Below are 21,431 nucleotides of genomic sequence, written 5' to 3' on the forward strand. Positions count from 1 at the left end.
AAATTTGTGACTGAAAGACGCAATATGTATCTGCAGACTTAGCATGGCTACAAATGGCTAGTTCTATGTATGGCTTCAATGCAAATTAAGTTGTGATGTTAATTTCCTTGGCTCGGATGAACCACGTACATCGGAATTACCTGCGCTTCCATAGTTTTGCTTACACCATGTATCGCACACAATGGATGACCAGTAACGTTCAAGCGAACAACGACACAAAGCAAGGTGTTGTGAAGTTCGAAACTCGAAACGCCAGTGGGCCTTCTTTGGCTCCAATGATGGCAAACATCGTATTTTAGGGTTCAACGGGTTCTCGTGGAGCGAGTTGAGACGGATCTAGGTCACCTAATTGACTTACAGAACAGCGTTGCAGAAACGCTGGAGACACGTCACAGAAACTGCCAATAGCTGTGCCCTTGACCGGGGTTGGGCTTGACTTCCGTTGGCTGCCACCGCAGATGAGACTAGTTGCTACGAGTAGTCGCAGTTCTCGATCTTTTAGAAAGATGTCTCCGTCTGGACCAAGCCAGGCATTGAGAATCGAGGCACCCTGGGTAGGAGGGAGCGGGTCTCACAATGCGCGTCCTGCTTCGCGCTCTGCGACCTTGCCATGCCAGCCGTGTGTCAAAACTCAATGGCACGGTAGAGGCGATGCAGTCTGCCCAGTCCGCAGGGCAATCAGCGCCATCCGATCCCCGCCCAGCCACCCGTGCGGCTGTGAATGTAAGCCGGCCTGCAATGGCCCGGTACAATGCCACACTAGCTGCTGCCGTGCTTCGTCCGTAAACACGACAAAAGGGCACGAGCTACCGTCGCGAGGAAACGGAAGCATGTCACGTCAAACTAGGTACACTGGCTCGAAGCATCTGGCCGCTGGATCAAGCGTAGCTGCAGGGGCGATTCCGGAAGCCACCGCTCCAGCCAGACCCGGTCCCATAGGTACCCCGCGCCGATCGATGTCTGGTGCATAATCAGTGTGCACGGCCCGCCAGTTCACGAGACCCACCCCGAAGCTAACGTCACCTCTTGGCCACCGCCGACGGCCGTCGCTCCCGCGCGGAGAGGCCTACTGAGACCTCTGCGCCGTGAAGGCCTCGATCAATAGAAAATGCTCGCGTTCAAACGACGGACAACGAAGCTGCACGACGCCTGTATTGCAGCAAGCCACCTGGATATGGCAGCTTTGGTGTCGGTCGTACTAGAGGGCGCCTTTCAGACCCGAGGAAAACTGATGTCTGAGCCCGCCCCCGACTGCTGTAAGTCGTGACTCCCGAGACCTAAAGCCCGTCCCCTGACTGCTGTAAGTCGTGACTCCCGAGACCTAAAGTCCGTCCCCTGACTGCTGTAAGTCGCGACTTCCGAGACCTAAAGTCCGTCCCCTGACTGCTGTAAGTCGTGACTCCCAAGACCTAAAGTCCGTCCCCCGACTGCTGTAAGTCGTGACTCCCGAGACCTAAAGCCCGTCCCCTGACTGCTGTAAGTCGTGACTCCCGAGACCTAAAGCCCGTCCCCTGACTGCTGTAAGTCGTGACTCCCGAGACCTAAAGCCCGTCCCCTGACTGCTGTAAGTCGTGACTCCCGAGACCTAAAGTCCGTCCCCTGACTGCTGTAAGTCGTGACTCCCGAGACCTAAAGCCCGTCCCCTGACTGCTGTAAGTCGTGACTCCCGAGACCTAAAGCCCGTCCCCTGACTGCTGTAAGTCGTGACTCCCAAGACCTAAAGTCCGTCCCCCGACTGCTGTAAGTCGTGACTCCCGAGACCTAAAGTCCGTTCCCTGACTGCTGTAAGTCGTGACTCCCGAGACCTTAAGTCCGTCCCCTGACTGCTGTAAGTCGCGACTTCCGAAACCTTAAGTCCGTCCCCTGACTGCTGTAAGTCGTGACTCCCGAGACCTAAAGTCCGTCCCCTGACTGCTGTAAGTCGCGACTTCCGAGACCTAAAGTCCGTCCCCTGACTGCTGTAAGTCGTGACTCCCAAGACCTAAAGTCCGTCCCCTGACTGCTGTAAGTCGTGACTCCCGAGACCTAAAGCCCGTCCCCTGACTGCTGTAAGTCGTGACTCCCGGGACCTAGTCCGTCCCCTGACTGCTGTAAGTCGTGACTCCCGAGACCTAAAGCCCGTCCCCTGACTGCTGTAAGTCGTGACTCCCACGTTTCTTGAACAACGTTGCTTAAGTGTTACTCCTGTAGTTATCACCCGTTTCTCATCGATCACTCGTTCACTCGTGTGTCTCAACGCACGTCGGAAAAAACTTGAGATGCCCCGCTGACAGGTTCTGTAACTACCGGAACACCGCGCTCTGGGGACATGACGGGTGCGGCCTGCCGCCAGGGGGCGGAGGCTTCTTCAACTTGCTGCTTCATGTTGCTGCTGTAATCCTGCCTCACGCCCCTCCCCACATGCTTGTTCAGTGGCGAGTAAGGCTCCTGTCACCAGCAGCAAGGACTGATCGGCGGAGTGCGACCAGGGCACATCTGTCTTCAGAGAGGGCTGAATGGCGGAGTACCTTGAGGGCATGTCTGTTTTCAGGGAGGGCTAGCCGGCGGAGTGCGACTAGAGCACATCTGTCTTCAGAGGGCTGGCTGGCTGAGTGCCTTGAAGGCATATCTGTTTTCAGGGAGGGCTGGCTGGCGGAGTGCGACTAGAGCACATCTGTCTTCAGAGATCGGTGTTGGCGCAGGTCTTTATTCTCTTGCGCCTTAACCCTCGCCCATGCAGGGCATTCTGACACTTGCGATGGCGCACCTGGGTTTCGTTGGTTCGACTTCCCCTGAGCTGTCCACACGAGACTTGCTGAAGAGACAAAATAGGCGTGTGCAGCGTCGGCGACACCTCGCCATTGACACATTCGTATCTATAGGTGTCAAAAATGACTTGCCATGTCTGCTCAAAGGCAACATTTTCGCACAAAATGATTGCTTCGATTGGATGCAGAACTTTAAGATGTAAGAGACACACTGTCAACGACCACTGGCATGTTCTGCAGCGTCTATGAATGTAATGGCATTCATATTCATATTCATTTTCAGCCAAATTTAAGGCACAGCTCACGGGTAAGGGCACGGAAAAGCCTGCATCCAGTTTGTGGGGTGCATGCATTGTTGACTGGAAACCACCTTGGCACGAGGGTATTCAGGTCCCAAGCTGTGACGAGAGTACTGTCGTAACACAGCAGCCGCGAAAACCATTGGCAGCGGGCTGCCGGGCGCGGCGGCTGGCGAGCGTCGCACTTACAATCCGCTGCTATCAATACAATACCACTGGTGGTGGATGCTAACTTGCCACAGGCCAGCTACTGCACTCAGCGCACCTACCCGCCATGTCATCGCACACAAAAACTGTGATGAAAATAGACAATTGCATCGTAGTGCAGGAGATGATGAATGCACAATTTGCGCGAACCAATCCCAGGACGCTCATCAGGTCACATTTATCCTAGGCCACCTAGCACGCATCGTTTCCGATCAACGTCACTCAATGCAACAGTCCGCGAACGTGTCCAAAGATGGTTGAAGCCCGCTCAACCTACAGAGGCGAACCACGGCCATGCTCACGCACCAACGTACCCACCACGCAGTACACCAGGGATTGCGACATCCGCCAGCTGAGCTGCAGGCCGGTCCAATCTCCGGAAGGCCAGACCGGGAGCGCTCTAGTCCCGTGTTCCGGCAAACATACGTCTGGTTTAGATAACCCTGCGCCACTGTGGCGGCGATGCGTATATCGACGACAGCAGCTGATAAACGTATTTCGATTAGGGCCCTTCCGGCCCGTTGCCATTGCGGGGCTGCGGGATGGAGAATGGATACCGTTGGGGCACAGCTGTCTGTCCCTGGTGACCCCTCCGCTGAGACTCTGCCCGCACACGGACCGCTTTGCAGGGTGTTTATTGGTGCTCAGAACCCCCGCACAGGGCCACCTCGGCCCACTCACGGCTGGCGCATACACGACAAGACTCATGTATCCTCGCGGCGCCCGTGGACAAGTGGGGCGCCGCGAGGATGCATGATGAAATAAGGATGATAACATGGGCGTGTGCTGGCATGATGATAGGGACTGACATAGCAACCCCGTATGTTGCATTATGTTGTTAGAAAAGACTAGTGCTGTAAGCAACAGCAGTCTCAAACCCTTCATGAACCCCATATTTCTCAAAAGATCATGTATTTTGGGAGCGAAGTCACTCGTCATTCCACGCTATGTAAACCTATAGGAGCAACACTCAGATATTCTAGACCGCTTTTGCACCCACTTCATAACAATGTCGCACGGCACCAGTTCCTCACACCGCGCGGCCCCGCAGTGAAACACAGTTTCGCCAGTCCCCGACAGGTGGCACTAGCGCTTCTTCCACGTACGGCCCTTGCGAGCGCCCTTCTTGCCAGGTTTGTACCGTTCCCGGGTGCGCACGTCGCGGGTCAACAAGCCAGCTGTGGGAGGGACACGCAGGCCGTGAGCAGACCCATGTGCCGTTATCGGAGTCACCCACGCCGTGACCGTGCTGATCAGCAGCAAATAAGCAGAGGCGACGAACGCGACCACGTCCACGACAGGAACGTAATCGGCTAGCCACTACTGAACTCTCCCCTGCACGATAAATGGGCCTGCAGTACATAACTCGACCTAGGAAATTTCCACCAATCTCACATAAATGCTACTTTACTTGGCCAATACCCTGCTGACACTTTCGGTCACCTCCCCCGGGCGACCCGCATCTCAACCCCCCCCCCCCCCCCCTCCTCCTCCCCCAAGAGTCGCACCTCATTGAGTTGGGGCACCTCAGCTCGCCGCTCACCTATCCGCATCGTCTCCTGCATGTCCTTGTCGACGAAGCTGCGCAGGGCGACGGCGACGCCGTGCCGGAGGGCGCCGGCCTGCGCACTAGGCGCCTGCACCGGGTGCGGCTGGCCCTTCCGCTCGCGGTCGGCGTACCGCTGCACAGGCCCGGCGTACCGCACCGTCGCCTCCACGTCCACGGCGTCCAGCAGGCCGGCCACCTGCAGCGGGAACATCACCTGCGGCGCCGGCGCTGGTCAGCGCGCGCTGGAGCCCTCTGCGCGCGCGGGCCACAGGCACAGGAGCAGTGGTGTGGCGGTCACCGAGCGGGGCGTGCATCACTGGACGCCCTGACGGCGCACGAGCCACGCCTACACGAATCACAGACGCATTGAGCCACTCGCCTGCGGGAGCTACGTGACTGGAAAGCGGGCATCACGAACACAATGAAATTTATAGCGAGTATATAAATGGAGTCCAGGTGCGCCCTCTGGGTGCCAATTCAAATGCGAGCGCGCTGCAGCCCGGCGCATGCCGCGGTCACCGCGCCAAGATGGAGAGTCAGCGGCCGGTGCCAGCCGTCGAGTGGGTCCGACAGGCCCTGCTCACGGCTGACGGCTGCCGTCAGCCGTGCCCCCCCCCCCCCCCCCCTCCTCCTCCGGGACTCTGTGACCTCACCTGGGCCACGTCCTGGTTGCCGCTGCGCGAGCCGTTGCGCCAGAAATACTGCAGCAGCGGGATGCCGTTGACGGTGACGCGGCCCGAGCCGCGGCCACGCACCGTCACCCGAGCCCTGGCAAGCTTCTTCCGGAACCCGTCCGCCTCCATGTACGGCCGGCCGTCGGCGTCGAACATCAGCTGCGGCCGAGGGTTTGGGGGTCAGACGACCCGGTCACAGCGCCGTTGGAGGTCAGACGACCCGGTCACAGCGCCGGGCGCGCTCAGATACGCGCACACGCGCACGCGCGCCGGGGTCAGACAACGATAACCACTTCACGTGGCGCTCTCGGTGCCACAGTGTCTACCTCAGTCGGCGGGTGACGCACAGGCCGGATGGTTTACGTGCGCGATCAGCCAACAGGTACATCGTCCGTCCAGACTCCTTCACTGATGCGATATGCCCCAGACTTCTGGACCTGTCGCTATGCCACGCACCTCGGGCACGTCTTCGACCTTGCTGGTCACCTGCAGAGTCTTGCGGTACTTGAAGATGAAGTCCTTCTGGTGATACGACAGCGGGTGCTCCACCAGACGGTTCATGGCCCGAATGAATTCCTGGTACTGTCAAAACACCATTTGGCAATCATAACGAATGCAATGCTATTGTGAGAGTATTGGTGTGTCACGGGTTCACTTGGGTGATATCCCCGTCTGTGCGAGCGACCGCGACGCTACAGCCATTGCTCACGGCATCATGAGAAATGACAAAGGTGCAACGCAGTTAAATCTGCCATTTGGCGCATCTCTCAACTACGGGTCTAGCACAGTGGAACGTTTTCCTTTGTCTTTTCTGTTTGCCTCGTAACAGTGGACAATCGATACAAACCCCAAGCTTGTAACAATAATACGCATTATCATGCGACAAAAGTACCAGCCATGCCCATGAACGCTCCAATCTCCTGTATTTACCGCAGCAGAGATCAGCAGAAGCACGAACATTCTCTCACATCGCCTCCCCATGCCATGTGTGGCATGGTAATGACCTGCAGCATAATCTGCGGTCTCTCCCCGTCTCCGTCTAGCTCGCCACGCTCACCTGGTGCTCGTTCAACGGCTCCAGCAACGTCTTGCCCAGCTCCACGACATTCAACCACTCACTCCCGAGGAGCGACCTGCGGCACACGGCAGATTCCCTCAGCGGGCCGTGGAGCAAGGGAGGAACGCAGCGGGGAGGGTCCCGGTTCATATCCGATCCAGCGCCCGTGATCCCGGCTTCGCCCACATGGTATCCAAGGGGATGAAGAGTGAACATTGATAGTGCACATGAAGGAAGAGTAATGAATGCACGCTCCATATATTTGTTGGAAACTTCCAGCTTTTATTCAGAACTTCAAAGTATTGAATTGCCGGGCTGGAGCTGCGATTTCACTGCGATGGCACCTCGGCTCGACGGCGTAAAACCGGCGCAGGGGAACACTGCATCCGTGCCTTCCTATCCTTGGACAATGAAGCATTCAGTGTTAACGTTGGTGTTAATGCTTTCTTTGATCCCAGATTCCTGAAAAAGCGCGCTCGAAACTGCCACCGCGCGCTGCAATGAATATAGTTCTTATGTGCCGCGCCTCTCTCTAGGCAGTGCCGCCCTCTACCGCAAGCGGGGAACTCATATCCATTGCCTAGTTAGACGCGATTTGTACCGATTATTTGGTCATCCATATTCGAACATGTACTAACCAGAATTCCTCATCATGAGGGCGACTCCAGGCCAGGGTACTCGCGACGTGCACTAATCGCGGCTGCCACCAGCGGCCCATCCAGTCGTACTTTTTAGTTGCTGATAGCATTGCAAACACTGATCGCGGGCCCATGAAATCAGCAATAGCACAGTTTTCAAAAGCTGTGCTGTAATATTGTATTAGTATTTTATTTATTATTATTGTAATAGTATTTCAACGCCGACTGTTTGAACCTTAGGTTATTTTCGGCTTGGAACTGCCTGATACTGACGAATGTCAACCCCTTTCTCTTTTATATCCTTTCTCTCCCACTGACGAAGAAGAAAAAAAATTCGCACTCTGAAAAAGGGGGTCGGTGCACGCACTCACGCAATCATACCCAGGCTATGACCCTGGTCATTTTGATTTTTTTTAGGCACTGACTTAAGGTCCTGGCACCAAAGCCAGCAGAGACAAACCACCGGTGCGGTGCATGCGAATATATCGTCAAGAAGCCACTGTGTTAAGTACGTCAGACGTCTACTAGAAGGCAGCCAATGAGCGTCCTTCCAGAACAGACTTCAAGCGCAACAGACTTTGGCCTAAGCGGAGACAGATTGGGCCGTGGAAACTGCATCAACACGTCACCGAATATACGGTGAGGCATGTCCAGTCAACATAAAGGACGTTTCCCAACGTTTCTATCCGTCACCAAAATTGGAAATATCCCAAATTTATTGAGTTTGTCAATTAGAGCTGCCAGGCCTTGGCAGGCCGCGAGACAGCCAATGTTACAGCGATGCCAACTGTACATGTGCGCGAATGGTCATCGCCGGAGGGCCTGTGCCTGCTAGGCTCATGACATGATGTTCCAATGCGCTGGCGTGCCGCCCGTCGGTTTTCCCAAGGCGACGGGTCCCATTTGCTTTAGCATTAATGCGTCATACACGTGGTGGTAGTAATTATTTTGGTTATCACATTGTTGTTCCCATGCCACACAATGCCTGCTGGTTGTTAGAAAGCACGCGTACTGCTCAGTCAGAAGGCAGCGAGCGGTCTTCACAGTTCTCCTTCATCTCCTTCTCCCACATCAGAGTCAGGTCTCACGTCAATCAACTATGTAAAGAGCTAAACTCACAGTTTCTGAGATGGATCTGGTAGCTGGCCACGGGCCACGTTCTTGGATTCCAGCTTGTCCAGCTGGTTCAACCGTTCCACCAGATCCTGGAGGGGACAAGCAATTATACTTCACAAAGACGAAGACCACTAAATGTGCAGCAATGGTGGCCGTGCCACACTCCGCGGATGAGCCCACCGAGGCTGAATTATGCGAGTTTTGCGACTCATGTGACCACGCCTTTGACGCGCAATTCTGGTCCCAGCCAGCTGCACCACAAACTCTCCTAGTCACCACCACACCATTTGCCAGGTCGGAGTCCGCCGGCCCGCAGAGCGGTGACCAGCGCGCGCGGCGACTCACGTAGAGCGTCATGTAGAAGTTCGGCTTCAGCGTGTAGAACAGCGAGTGGAAGGGCCGGCCAGTCTCATCGAACTGCGCCTCCTTCTGCTGCGGAAACACCTCGCTCGGGTGTAGCATCCTCGGGCGCGCCTTCTTGTCGAAAATGCCGGTCGGGAAGAGGTACCGGATGGACCTCTGCCGCACATCGGCTTCAGTTAGGCCGAGGCAACGTCTGAACTCAATCACGTGGCAGCATTGTCAACCAAAAATAATAGGCGGTGTGCAACGCATCACAAAACAACTGAGTGATGTGGAGTGAAGTACAAAGAGCTACAAAGCGCAGACGGCCGTGATGTTCGGGTCTGGAGCTGGTAGGAGCTTCATGCCTCTTCTGTTGCATACTATAAGAGATGAGAGGCTTAAGAGACTTAAATTTAAGAAAAAATGACAAGAGACTCAAAAACAAAATGTGGCTCAAATGTGCAAAAATGAAACAGGAGTATAGAATGCTTTGCTGACCATTGGCTAAAGCACGCTTCATAACAGAATCTCAAAATGCCAACTGGACAAAATCTGGAACCATCTGGAATGAACATTTTACAGGGAAAACTAAAAAGCTTACATCAATGTCTCTCTGGGTGAAATGTTCAGGATCTTCACCCATCATGTTGGCCAGATGTCGCTTTCCGATCTCGAACTCAGATATTTCCTTGCGCATGAACTCCTCTGCAATTGGACAACATTCTCTGTATTAGAGCGGGATACCCTGAATATCAATACATGCGTTTCAAGAAGTGAATTACACAGCTATATCATAGAGACTGCTGCTAAAAGGCTTATGCTCAGTGTCCCTAACAATTCTATATTATCCCATTTTGTAATTCACAGTTCCTGGCACATGTGAAGGTGGGTGGAAAAGGGGGGGGGGTGCAAACACCTAGTGCAGGTCACTTAATATGACATTTTACAGGAAATGTTTAGGCAAGCAGCATACCTTTATTTGCACTGCAAACTTACATCTGTGCTGAACTGACAATACTCTTTGCACACTTAACTATCAGCTCACAAAGACTTGACTTCAAAATTGGTCTGTATCATACACTGAAAAAACAAGTCCAACCCTGTCTGTAAAATCACGCTTGGTTAGCACAACCAAAATGCACTTCATCACCACATATTCTTCTTCAATGGGCTAGCATGATTCCTCAATGGCCAAGCATATGCCTACATCAAAGAAGTGATGGGGACATAGAAATAGTTGCTGCAAGAAGCCTTCATGTGACCAGCCACTGCATGCACTGAAAAATACCATGTTTTGCAGCACGCTCCATATAGGCCATCATGGCCTTGCTGGTCTTCCTTGTGGTTGCTGGGTCTGTTGGCTGGTCTGAGTGATCCAGGGGGTCTTCAGTGACAGCTGTTGTCAGTGGCTGGCAGAGAGAGGGCCTCAGCCCAGCCAGTGGTGCCAGTGTGGCACGCCGCAGCATCTCCAGCACCCTCAGCCTGCCCAGTGACATAGTGGCTGGCACTGTATCTGGTGACAGCACACATAGTGATCAACCAGCAGCAGCTGATGTGTGCAGACACATAGGATATGGTAGGTAAATATCACACTTGATTGGGCTAGGCAGTCTGGGGAGGTCAAAGTAGTGTTCTTATTTAATTTGGTGCATGATATGCAGAGGGAAATGAGGACAACAAATAGGTAATTTGATACTGGTGTAAAATAAAATACTTGGGCATCACCTGTATGTTACCAGAGCTGTCTTGCCCACCTTTGCTTATCATCCAACAACAGCTAAGTCCAACAGCCAAGCCAATCTAACTGAGCTTTTTAACCTGAATGTGAGACAAGCTAAAACCCAGACATACAAATTAACGAGCTAATCTAGTAAAGACGGTAATTTTTTACTTGGGTACCTGTATGGCCGACGGAGGGAAGAGCTACGCTAGCTGCAGGGTTTCGAGTATTGTCGTGCGGGGCAAAAGCTGTGAGGCATCAGCTAACATTGTGACGTCACTGAAAATGGTTTTGCATCGATCGGGATCGGGGTTCTTTCGGGCCGACTGAAGGCCATAAGGCTTTTGCTTGTGATATGATGTCACTGGTATTCGGCTGGGTATGTGACGTCACTGATCGTGAGTGTGTAAGGCTCTTTTGGGTCCACTGAATGCCGTAATGCGTCAGCTGGCCATGTGTCGTCACTGGTATTCGATTGAACATCAGGCGCGGCCGGCCTCGTTCCATCTTTACTTTTCGTACCTGTCTGCTGCAAGCATTTGCGTGCCGCATAAAGGTTTGACCGAATTACCCCAATGTGTGACGTCCCTAATCATCACTTCATACGAGTGCACTTAGGCCTCACGACCACGGTGTGTCGTGGTCCGCGAAGTATCACCGGATAGCGTGACGTCACTGGTATTCGAATAAAAACTGGGCGCAAGAGGCCGTGCTTCATTTTTACCTTTGTACTTGTCTACTGCAAGCATTGGCGTGCTGGATGAAAGCTGCCGAACCACCTGAGTGTGTGACATCACTGGCCATGAGTTCCAACGGTGCTTTTCGGCCAACTGAAGACCACAAGGTGTCAGCTAACGACGTCACTGCTATACGACTGTAAGACGTCAATGGCCGTGGGTTTCCACGGGCCCTATAGGACCGACGAAATGCCGTTAGGCATCAGCTGGCGATATGACGTCACTGGTATTTGGCTGAACATCAGGCAACAGGTCATGCTCCATTTATACCTTTCGTGCATGTCTGCTGCAAGTATTGGCGGATTTTTTGTGCGGCCAACTGAAGACCATAAAGCATCAGCTAAAGATGTGACGTCGCTGGCACTCGACTGTGCGTGTCGCTGGTCATGAGGTTTTACGGCCTCTTTTGGGCCGACGAAAGGTCATACGGCAATGACTGAAGATGTGACGTCACTGGTATTCGAATGAACTTCGGGCGCGACAGACCATGTTCCACCTTTATCTTTGGTACCTGTCCATTGCAAGCATTGCCGTGGAAGGCTCTGCCAAATTACCTGAGTGTGTACGTCACTGACCATTAATTTGCACACTCTTTTGAGCCTACTGTAGGCCACAAGGCATCAGCTGACGATATGATGTCACTGGGTTTCGACTAGACATCATGCGCAACAGGCCATGCTACATCTAAGCCATGTTTCGTCTGTACCTTTCGCACCTATCTACTGCAAGTATTCGCGCGACACAGGGGCTCTGCCGAATTACCTGAGCGTGTGGTGTAACTAGTTAGGAGTTAACGCGGGTTTACTCTGGCTGATTGAAGGACATCAAGCATCAGCTGACGATATGACGTCACTGGTATTCGACTAAACTTCAGGCGCGACAGGCCATGTTCCATCTTTACCTTTCGTACCTGTCTCTTGGAAGTATGGGCGTGCTGAATGAAGGCTCTGTCGAGTCTCCTAAGTAACGTCACTCGTCAAGGGCTTTTTACGGGACCTTTTGCACCCCCAAACGGTAAAATGCATCAGCTGATGATATGACGTCACTGGTGTCCGACTTAACATCAGGCGCGACAGGCCATGTTCTATCTTTACCTTTCGTACCCGTCTATTACAAGTATTGACGTGCTGAATGAAGGCTCTGTCGAGTCTCCTGGGTGTGTAACGTTACTGGTCATGAGTTTTTTCTGGCTCCTTGGAACCCTCTATAGGGAAAAATGCATCAGTTGACGACATGATGTCAATGGTGTTCGACTTAACATGAGGCGTAACAGGTCATGTTCCATCTTTGCCTTTGGTACCTGTAAAGTATTGGTGCGTTAAATGATGGCTCTGCCGAGTCACCTGAGTGTGCGACGTCACTGGTCATGAATTTTTACCAACTATTTTTGGCTGAGCAAAAGCCATAAGGCATCAGCTAACGAAATGACATTGTATTCGAATTAGCATCAGTTGCAATAAGCCATGTTTCATCTTTACCTTTCGCACCTGCCTACTGCAAGTATTCGTGCGCTACAAAAAGGCTCTGTCGATTCGCCTGAGCGTGTGGTGTAACTGGTCATGAGTTTGTGCAGGTTTACTCGGGCTGACTGAAGGACATCAAGCATTATCTGACGATATGACGTCACTGGTAATCGACTAAACTCCAGACGAATCATCTGAGTGGGTGACGTCGCTGGTCATGAGTTCATACGGATTCACTTGGGCCGTCCCAAGGCCACAAAGCAACACCTCCCGTGAAGCATCACAGGATGATATGTCGTCACTGTTATTCGACTTAACATCAGGTCCAACATGCCACGTACTTTCTTTACCTTTTGTACTTGTTTATTAAAGGTATTGACGTGCTGAATGAAGGCTCCGTCGAATCTCCTGAGTGTGTGACGTCACTGGTCACGAGTTTTTTACGGGCTCCTTTGAACCCATTTTAGGTTATAATGCATCAGCTGACGACATGACGTTACTGGTGCTCGACTAAACATCAGGCGCAACAGGTCATGCTCCATATTTGCCTTTCGTACCTGGCTGCTGCAAATATTCGCGTGCTATATGAAGGCTCCGCCGAATCACCTGAGTATGTGACGTCACTGATCATCAGTTGGTAGGAGGTCACTTGGCCACCTACGGCTACGGAGTTCCGCAGCAGAGGTGGGAGATGCACCATAGTTAAGCACACTAATTTTATTGTGCGCACCATTAAGTAACAACTTCAAACGCAACGGGCTGTTTTCAACGACTAAAATTTTGAACAAACGTAAACACAAAACAAAGGTGATCCCAGCCCACAAACCGACGTATATGCAAAGCTATTCCGCCCGACATCACAGGATGCGCCCCTGAGCAGCTACGGTCCGGAATGCCCTGATGGCTAAATAATAATCAAGGGCGCCGCCTAGCGGCCATAAGTCTGGGCCACAGCCCGAATATGAGTGACGTCATATGGTCAGGTGATGCTTGATGTCCTTCAGTCAGCCCGAGTAAGCCCGCGTAAACTCATGACCAGTTACACCACATGCTCAGGTGATTCGGCAGAGCCTTTATGTAGCGCGCGAATACTTGCAGTATAGAGGTGCGAAAGGCAAAGATGGAACATGACCTGTTGCGCCTGAGATTAAGTCAAATACCAGTGATGTCATATCGTCAACTGATGTCTTGTACCCTATAGGTACAAAAAAGCAGCCCGTAAAGAACTCATGACCAGTGACATTACACACTCAGGAGATTTCACAGAGCTTTCCTTAAGCATGTCAATGCTTACAATAGACAGGTACGAAAGGTAAAGACGAACAGTGGCCTGTCGCGCCTGGTGTTAAGTTGAATACCAGTGACGTCACATCGCCAGATGATGCTTGATGTCCTTCAGTCAGCCCGAGTAAACCCGCGTAAACTCATAACCAGTCACACCACACGCTCAGGTGATTGGGTAGAGCCTTTATGTGGCGCGCGAATACTTGCAGTAGATAGGTGCGGAAGGTAAAGATGAAACATGACATATTGTATCTGATGCTTAATTGAATACCAGTGACGTCATATCGTTACCTGATGCCTAATGGCCTTAAGTCGGCCCAAAAAGGCGCGGGAAAACTCATGACCAATGGCGTCACACACTTAGTGGATTACCAGTGACGACATATCGTTAGATGATGCCTAATGGCTTTCCGGCCAACAATAGCCTGTAAAAACTCATGATGACGCACTCAGGTGATTCGGCAGAGCCATCATTAGGCTCGCCAATACTTTAACAGGTGCGAAAGGCAAAGATGGAACATGACATGTTGTGCCTGATGCTAAGTCGAACACCAGTGACATCATATCGTCAACTGAAGCATTATACCATATAGGGGGTTGAAAAGAGCCCGTAAGAACTCTTAACCAATGACGTGATATAACACGCGAATGCTTGCAGTAGACAGGTACGAAAGGTAAAGATGGAACATGGCCTGTTGCGCCTGATGTTGAGTCGAATACCAGTGACGTCATATCATCCCGCGATGCTTTACAGGATATGATGCTTTGTTGCATTGGGCTGCCCAAGTGAACCTGTATAAACTCATGACCAGTGACGTCACGCACTCAGATGGTTCAGCATCACCTTGATATAGCACGCGAATGCTTGCAGTAAACAGGTACGAAAGGCAAAGATAGAGCATGGCCTGTTGCGCATGACACCTAGACGAAAACCGGTGACGTCATATGGTCAGCTGATGTGGTATGGCTTACAGTGGGTTCAAAACAGTCTATACAAATTAATGGTTAGTGACGTTACACACTCAGGTAATTCGGCAGACCCTTCCTTCAGCATTCAAATACTTGCAATGGACAGGTACCAAAGGTAAAGATGGAGCATGGCCATGGCCGCCTGAATTGTATTCGGATACCAGTGACGGCACATCTTCAGTTAATGTAGTATGACCTTTCGTCGGCCCAAAAGAGGCCGTAAAATCTGATCACAAGTGACATCACACGCAGTCGAATGCCAGTGACGTCACATCATTAGGCTATGCTTTACGGCCCTCAGTTGGCCCCCAAAGATCCATAAAAATGCATGACCAGTGACGTCACACACTCACGTGATTTGGTAGCTTTTATTCATCACGCCAGTGCTTGCAGTAGACAGGTACGAAGCTAAAAATGAACCTTGACCTGTTGCGACCAATATTTAGTCGAATATCACTGACGTCACGATACCCAGTGATATTTCACGGAACATGATACACCGCGGTCCGTGGGGCCTAAGTGCACTCGTATCAAGTGGTGATTGGTGACGTCACACATTCAGGTGATTCGGTCAAGCTTTTATTCGGCACGCAAATGCTTGCAGCAGACAGGTACGAAAGGTAAAGATGGAATAAGGCCCGTTGCGCCTGATGTTTCATTGAATACCAGCGACGACATATCGTCAGGTGATGCTTTACGGCATTCATTGCACCCAAAAGAGCCCTAAAGCCTCACAACCAGTGACGTCACATATCCAGTCGAATACCAGTGACATCATATCGCTAGCAAAAGCCTTGTAGCCTTCAGTCGGCCCAAAAGAACCCAGATCGATGCAAACCCATTTTCAGTGACGTCACTACGTCGGCTGATACCTAACAGCATTTCTCCATCATGGCAGTACAGGAACCCTGCAGCCAGCGTAGCTCTCCCACCGTCGGCAATACAGTACCCAAGTAAAAAAAAGCCCGTAAAAATCCTATATTGGTACCATTTAAAGTGAGCATGACATGAAGTACGCTGGCAAGTCTAACCATGCGTAGTACAGGCCAATAATACAGGCCAAGTGTTTCTTACAAGCAGAAATAGTTCGCTAATCTAACCCCGACATCCCCACGTTACCTCCGCGCCCGTCCGGCTTTTTTACTTGGGTACCCGTATTGCCGAAGGTGGGGAGAGAGCTACGCCGGCTGCAGGGTTCCTGTACTGCCGTGATGGAGAAATGCTGTTAGGTATCAGCCAACGTACTGACGTCACCGAAAATGGGTTTGCATCGATCGGGGCTCTTTTGGGCCGACTGAAGGCTACAAGGCATTTGCTAGCGATATGATGTCACTAGTATTCGACTGGATATGTGACGTCACTGGTTGTGAGGCTTCAGGGCTCTTTTGGGTGCAATGAATGCCGTAAAGCATCACCTGACGATATGTCGTCGCTGGTATTCAATGAAACATCAGGCGCAACAGGCCTTATTCCATCTTTACCTTTCGTACCTGTCTGCTGCAAGCATTTGCGTGCCGAATAAAAGCTTGACCGGATCACCTGGATGTGTGACGTCACTAATCATCACTTGATACGAGTGCACTTAGGCCCCACGGCCGCGGTGTATCGTGTTCCGTGAAATATCACCGGGTATCGTGACGTCACTGATATTCGACTAAATATTGGTCGCAACAGGTCATGCTTCATTTTTACCTTCGCATCTGTCTACTGCAAGCACTGGCGTGATGAATGAAAGCTACCAAATCACGTGAGTGTGTGACGTCACTGGTCATGCATTTTTATGGATCTTTGGGGGCCAACTGAGGGCCGTAAAGCATAACCCAATGATGTGACGTCACTGGCATTCGACTGTGTGTGATGTCACTTGTGATCAGATTTCACGGCCTCTTTTGGGCCGACGAAAGGTCATACGACATTGACTGAAGATGTGACGTCACTGGTATCCGAATAAAATTCAGGCGGGACAGGCCATGCTCCATCATTACCTTTGGTACCTGTCCATTGCAAGCATTTGAATGCTGAAGGAAGGCTCTGCCGAATCACCTGAGTGTGTAACGTCACTAACCATTAATTTGTACAGACTGTTTTGAACCCACCATAAGCCATACCACATCAGCTGACCATATGACGTCCCCGGTTTTCGTCTAGATGTCATGCGCAACAGGCCATGCTCTATCTTTGTCTTTCGTACCTGTTTACTGCAAGCATTCGCGTGCTATATCCAGGTGATGCCGAACCATCTGAGTGCGTGACGTCACTGGTCATGAGTTTACACAGGGTTCACTTGGGCAGCCCAATGCAACAAAGCATCACATCCTGTGAAGCATCGCGGGATGATATGACGTCACTGGTATTCGACTCAACATCAAACGCAACAGGCCATGTTCCATCTATACCTTTCGTACGTGTCTACTGCAAGCATTCGCGTGTTATATCACGTCATTGGTTAAGAGTTCTTACGGGCTCTTTTCAACCCCTATATGGTATAATGCTTCAGCTGACGATATGATGTCACTAGTGTTCGACTTAACATCAGGCACAAAATGTCATGTTCCATCTTTGCCTTTCGCACCTGTTAAAGTATTGGTGAGCCTAATGATGGCTCTGCCGAATCACCTGAGTGCGTCGTCATGAGTTTTTACAGGCTATTGTTGGCCGATTGAAAGCCATAAGGCATCATCCAACGATATGTCGTCACTGGTAATCCACTAGGTGTGTGACGCCATTGGCCATGAGTTTTCCCGGGCCTTTTTGGGCCGACTTAAGGTCATTAGGTATCAGGTAACGATATGACGTCACTGGTATTCAATTAAGCATCAGATACAATATGTCATGTTTCATCTTTACCTTCCGCACCTATCTACTGCAAGTATTCGCGCGCCACATAAAGGCTCTGCCCAATCACCTGAGCTTGTGGTGTGACTGGTTATGAGTTTACGCGGGTTTACTCGGGCTGACTGAAGGACATCTAGCATCATCTGGCGATGTGACGTCACTGGTATTCAACTTAACACCAGGCGCGACAGGCCATGTTCGTCTTTACCTTTCGTACCTGTCTATTGTAAGCATTGACATGCTTAAGGAAAGCTCTGTGAAATCTCCTGAATGTGTAATGTCACTGGTCATGAGTTCTTTACGGGCTGCTTTTTTGTACCTATAGGGTACCAAGACATCAGTTGACGATATGACATCACTGGTATTCGACTTAATCTCAGGCGCAACACGCCATGTTCCATCTTTGCCTTTCGCACCTCTATACTGCAAGTATTCGCGCGCTACATAAAGGCTCTGCCGAATCCCCTGAGCATGTGGTGTAACTGGTCATGAGTTTACGCGGGCTTACTCGGACTGACTGAAGGACATCAAGCATCACCTGACCATATGACGTCACTGATATTCGGGCTGTGGCCCAGACTTATGGCCGCTAGGCGGCGCCCTTGATTATTATTCAGCCATCAGGGCATTCCGGACCGTAGCTGCTCAGGGGCGCATCCTGTGATGTCCGGCGGAATAGCTTTGCATATACGTCGGTTTGTGGGCTGGGATCACCTTTGTTTTGTGTTTACGTTTGTTCAAAATTTTAGTCGTTGAAACAGCCCGTTGCGTTTGAAGTTGTTACTTAATGGTGCGCACAATAGAATTAGTGTGCTTAACTATGGTGCATCTCCCACCTCTGCTGTGGAATTTCGTAGCCATAAGTGGCCAAGTGACCTCCTACCAACTGATGATCAGTGACGTCACATACTCAGGTGGTTCGGCGGAGCCTTCATATAGCACGCGAATATTTGCAGCAGTCAGGTACGAAAGGCAAATATGGAACATGACCTGTTGCGCCTGATGTTTAGTCGAGCACCAGCAACGTCATGTCGTCAGCTGATGCATTATAACCTATAATGGGTTCAAAAGAGCCCGTAAAAAACTCGTGACCAGTGACGTCACACACTCAGGAGATTCGAGGGAGCCTTCATTGAGCACGTCAATACCTTTAATAGACAGGTACGAAAGGTAAAGAAAGTACGTTGCATGTTGGACCTGATGTTAAGTCGAATAACAGTGACGACATATCATCCTGTGATGCTTCACGGGAGGTGTTGCTTTGTGGCCTTGGGCGGCCCCAGTGAATCCGTATAAACTCATGACCAGCGACGTCACCCACTCAGATGATTCGTCTGGAGTTTAGTCGATTACCAGTGACGTCATATCGTCAGATAATGCTTGATGTCCTTCAGTCAGCCCGAGTAAACCTGCACAAACTCATGACCAGTTACACCACACGCTCAGGCGAATCGACAGAGCCTTTTTGTAGCGCACGAATACTTGCAGTAGGCAGGTGCGAAAGGTAAAGATGAAACATGGCTTATTGCAACTGATGCTAATTCGAATACAATGTCATTTCGTTAGCTGATGCCTTATGGCTTTTGCTCAGCCAAAAATAGTTGGTAAAAATTCATGACCAGTGACGTCGCACACTCAGGTGACTCGGCAGAGCCATCATTTAACGCACCAATACTTTACAGGTACCAAAGGCAAAGATGGAACATGACCTGTTACGCCTCATGTTAAGTCGAACACCATTGACATCATGTCGTCAACTGATGCATTTTTCCCTATAGAGGGTTCCAAGGAGCCAGAAAAAACTCATGACCAGTAACGTTACACACCCAGGAGACTCGACAGAGCCTTCATTCAGCACGTCAATACTTGTAATAGACGGGTACGAAAGGTAAAGATAGAACATGGCCTGTCGCGCCTGATGTTAAGCCGGACACCAGTGACGTCATATCGTCAGCTGATGCATTATACCGTTTGGGGGTACAAAAGGTCCCGTAAAAAGCTCTTGACCAGTGACGTTACTTACTCAGGAGACTCGACAGAGCCTTCATTCAGCACGCCAATACTTCCAAGAGACAGGAACGAAAGATAAAGATGGAACATGGCCTGTCGCGCCTGGAGTTTAGTCGAATACCAGTGACGTCATATCGTCAGCTGATGCTTGATGTCCTTCGGTCAGCCAGAGTAAACCCGCGTAAACTCATAACTAGTTACACCACACGCTCAGGTAATTCGGCAGAGCCCCTATGTGTCGCGCGAATACTTACAGTAGATAAGTGCGGAAGGTACACACGAAACATGGCTCATATAGAGCATGGCCTGTTGCGCATGATGCCTAGTCGAAACCCAGTGACATTATACCGTCAGCTGATGCCTTGTGGCCTATAGTAGGTTCAGAAGAGTATACAAGTTAATGGTCGGTGACGTACACACTCAGGTAATTTGACAGAGCCTTCCACGGCAATGCTTGCAATGGACAGGTACCAAAGATAAATGTGGAACATGGCCTGTCGCGCCCGAAGTTCATTCGAATACCAGTGACGTCACATCGTCAGTCAGTGCCGTATGACCTTTCGTCGGCCCAAAAGAGGCCGTAAAATCTCATGACCAGCGACACGCACAGTCGAATGCCAGTGACGTCACATCGTTAGCTTATGCTTTATGGTCTTCAGTTGGCCGCAAAAAAATCCGCCAATACTTGCAGCAGGCATTTACGAAAGGTATAAATGGAGCATGACCTGTTGCCTGATGTTCAGCCAAATACCAGTGACGTCATATCGCCAGCTGATGCCTTACGGCATTTCGTCGGTCCTAAAGGGCCCGTGGAAACCCACGACCATTGACGTCTTACAATCAGTCGTATAGCAGTGACGTCGTTAGCTGACACCTTGTGGTCTTCAGTTGGCCGAAAAGCACCGGTGGAACTCATGACCAGTGACGTCACACACTCAGGTGGTTCGGCAGCTTTCATCCAGCACGCCAATGCTTGCAGTAGACAGGTACAAAGGTAAAAATGAAGCACGGCCTGTTGCGCCCAGTATTTATTCGAACACCAGTGACGTCACGCTATCTGGTGATACTTCGCGGACCATGACACACCGTGGTCGTGGGGCCTAAGTGCACTCGTATGAAGTGATGATTAGGGACGTCACACATTGAGGTGATTCGGTCAAACCTTCATGCGGCACGCAAATGCTTGCAGCAGACAGGTACGAAAAGTAAAGATGGAACGAGGCCGGTCGCGCCTGATGTTTAATCGAATACCAGTGACGACCATGGCAAGCTGATGCACTGCGGCATTCAGTGGACCCAAAAGAGCCTTACAAACTCACCACCAGTGACGTCACATACCCAGCCGAATACCAGTGACATCATATCACAATCAAAAGCCTTATGGCCTTCAGTCGGCCCGAAAGAGCCCCGATCCCGATCGACGCAAAACCATTTTCAATGACGTCACAACGTCAGCTGATGCCTCACAGCTTTTCCCCGCACGACAATACTCGAAACCCTGCAGCTAGCGTAGCTCTTCCCTTCGTCGGCCATACAGGTACCGAAGTAAAAAATTACTGCCCGTCCCACCGGCCAAGGCCATTGAACAAATCACCGACCAACCGAGCGGTCCAGCACCGCATAGGTGCGGGCTAGGATCGTCCGGCGATTAGTGCCTCATCCGCTCAACGTTAGCGTGACGTCACTGGAACCTTCCCTTCAGCAGGCGCTGCACGCGGCCCCGCACGTTACGTGATCTTCCGAATGGAATTGTTGGTCGCCTGATGGTTTCAGCCATCTCG

General features: G+C 51.2%; 1 protein-coding gene across 1 annotated transcript; it reads right to left on the reverse strand.

Annotated features, from left to right (window-relative positions):
* Window positions 1-3,872: 3,872 nt before the first annotated feature.
* mRpS9 (mitochondrial ribosomal protein S9) lies at window positions 3,873-15,961 on the reverse strand. The gene is made up of 10 exons (XM_037225108.1): window positions 15,925-15,961; window positions 9,921-10,145; window positions 9,234-9,337; window positions 8,633-8,806; window positions 8,291-8,376; window positions 6,534-6,609; window positions 5,933-6,058; window positions 5,456-5,635; window positions 4,797-5,016; window positions 3,873-4,431 (listed from the first exon to the last, which is right to left on the reverse strand). Exons 2-10 carry the CDS (start codon window positions 10,126-10,128, stop codon window positions 4,340-4,342), a joined length of 1,266 nt encoding a protein of 421 aa, XP_037081003.1. The 5' UTR covers window positions 10,129-10,145; window positions 15,925-15,961; the 3' UTR covers window positions 3,873-4,339.
* Between the last annotated feature and the right edge of the window lie 5,470 nt (window positions 15,962-21,431).

Source organism: Pollicipes pollicipes, unplaced genomic scaffold (genome assembly GCF_011947565.3).
Source record: "Pollicipes pollicipes isolate AB1234 unplaced genomic scaffold, Ppol_2.1 Scaffold_4881;HRSCAF=5763_pilon_pilon_pilon, whole genome shotgun sequence".
Classification (NCBI taxonomy): Eukaryota; Metazoa; Arthropoda; class Thecostraca; order Pollicipedomorpha; family Pollicipedidae; genus Pollicipes; species Pollicipes pollicipes.

Bases quoted from the DNA above. Each gene is read 5' to 3' on its own strand.
- mRpS9 (XM_037225108.1), bottom strand. From the start codon at position 10,128: ATGTCACTGGGCAGGCTGAGGGTGCTGGAGATGCTGCGGCGTGCCACA. The intron at 9,338-9,920 runs GTATTTTTCAGT...GTCCAATTGCAG, and splicing joins GGAGCGTGCTGCAAAACATG to AGGAGTTCATGCGCAAGGAA. The intron at 5,636-5,932 runs GTGCGTGGCATA...CCTCGGCCGCAG, and splicing joins AGGTCGAAGACGTGCCCGAG to CTGATGTTCGACGCCGACGG.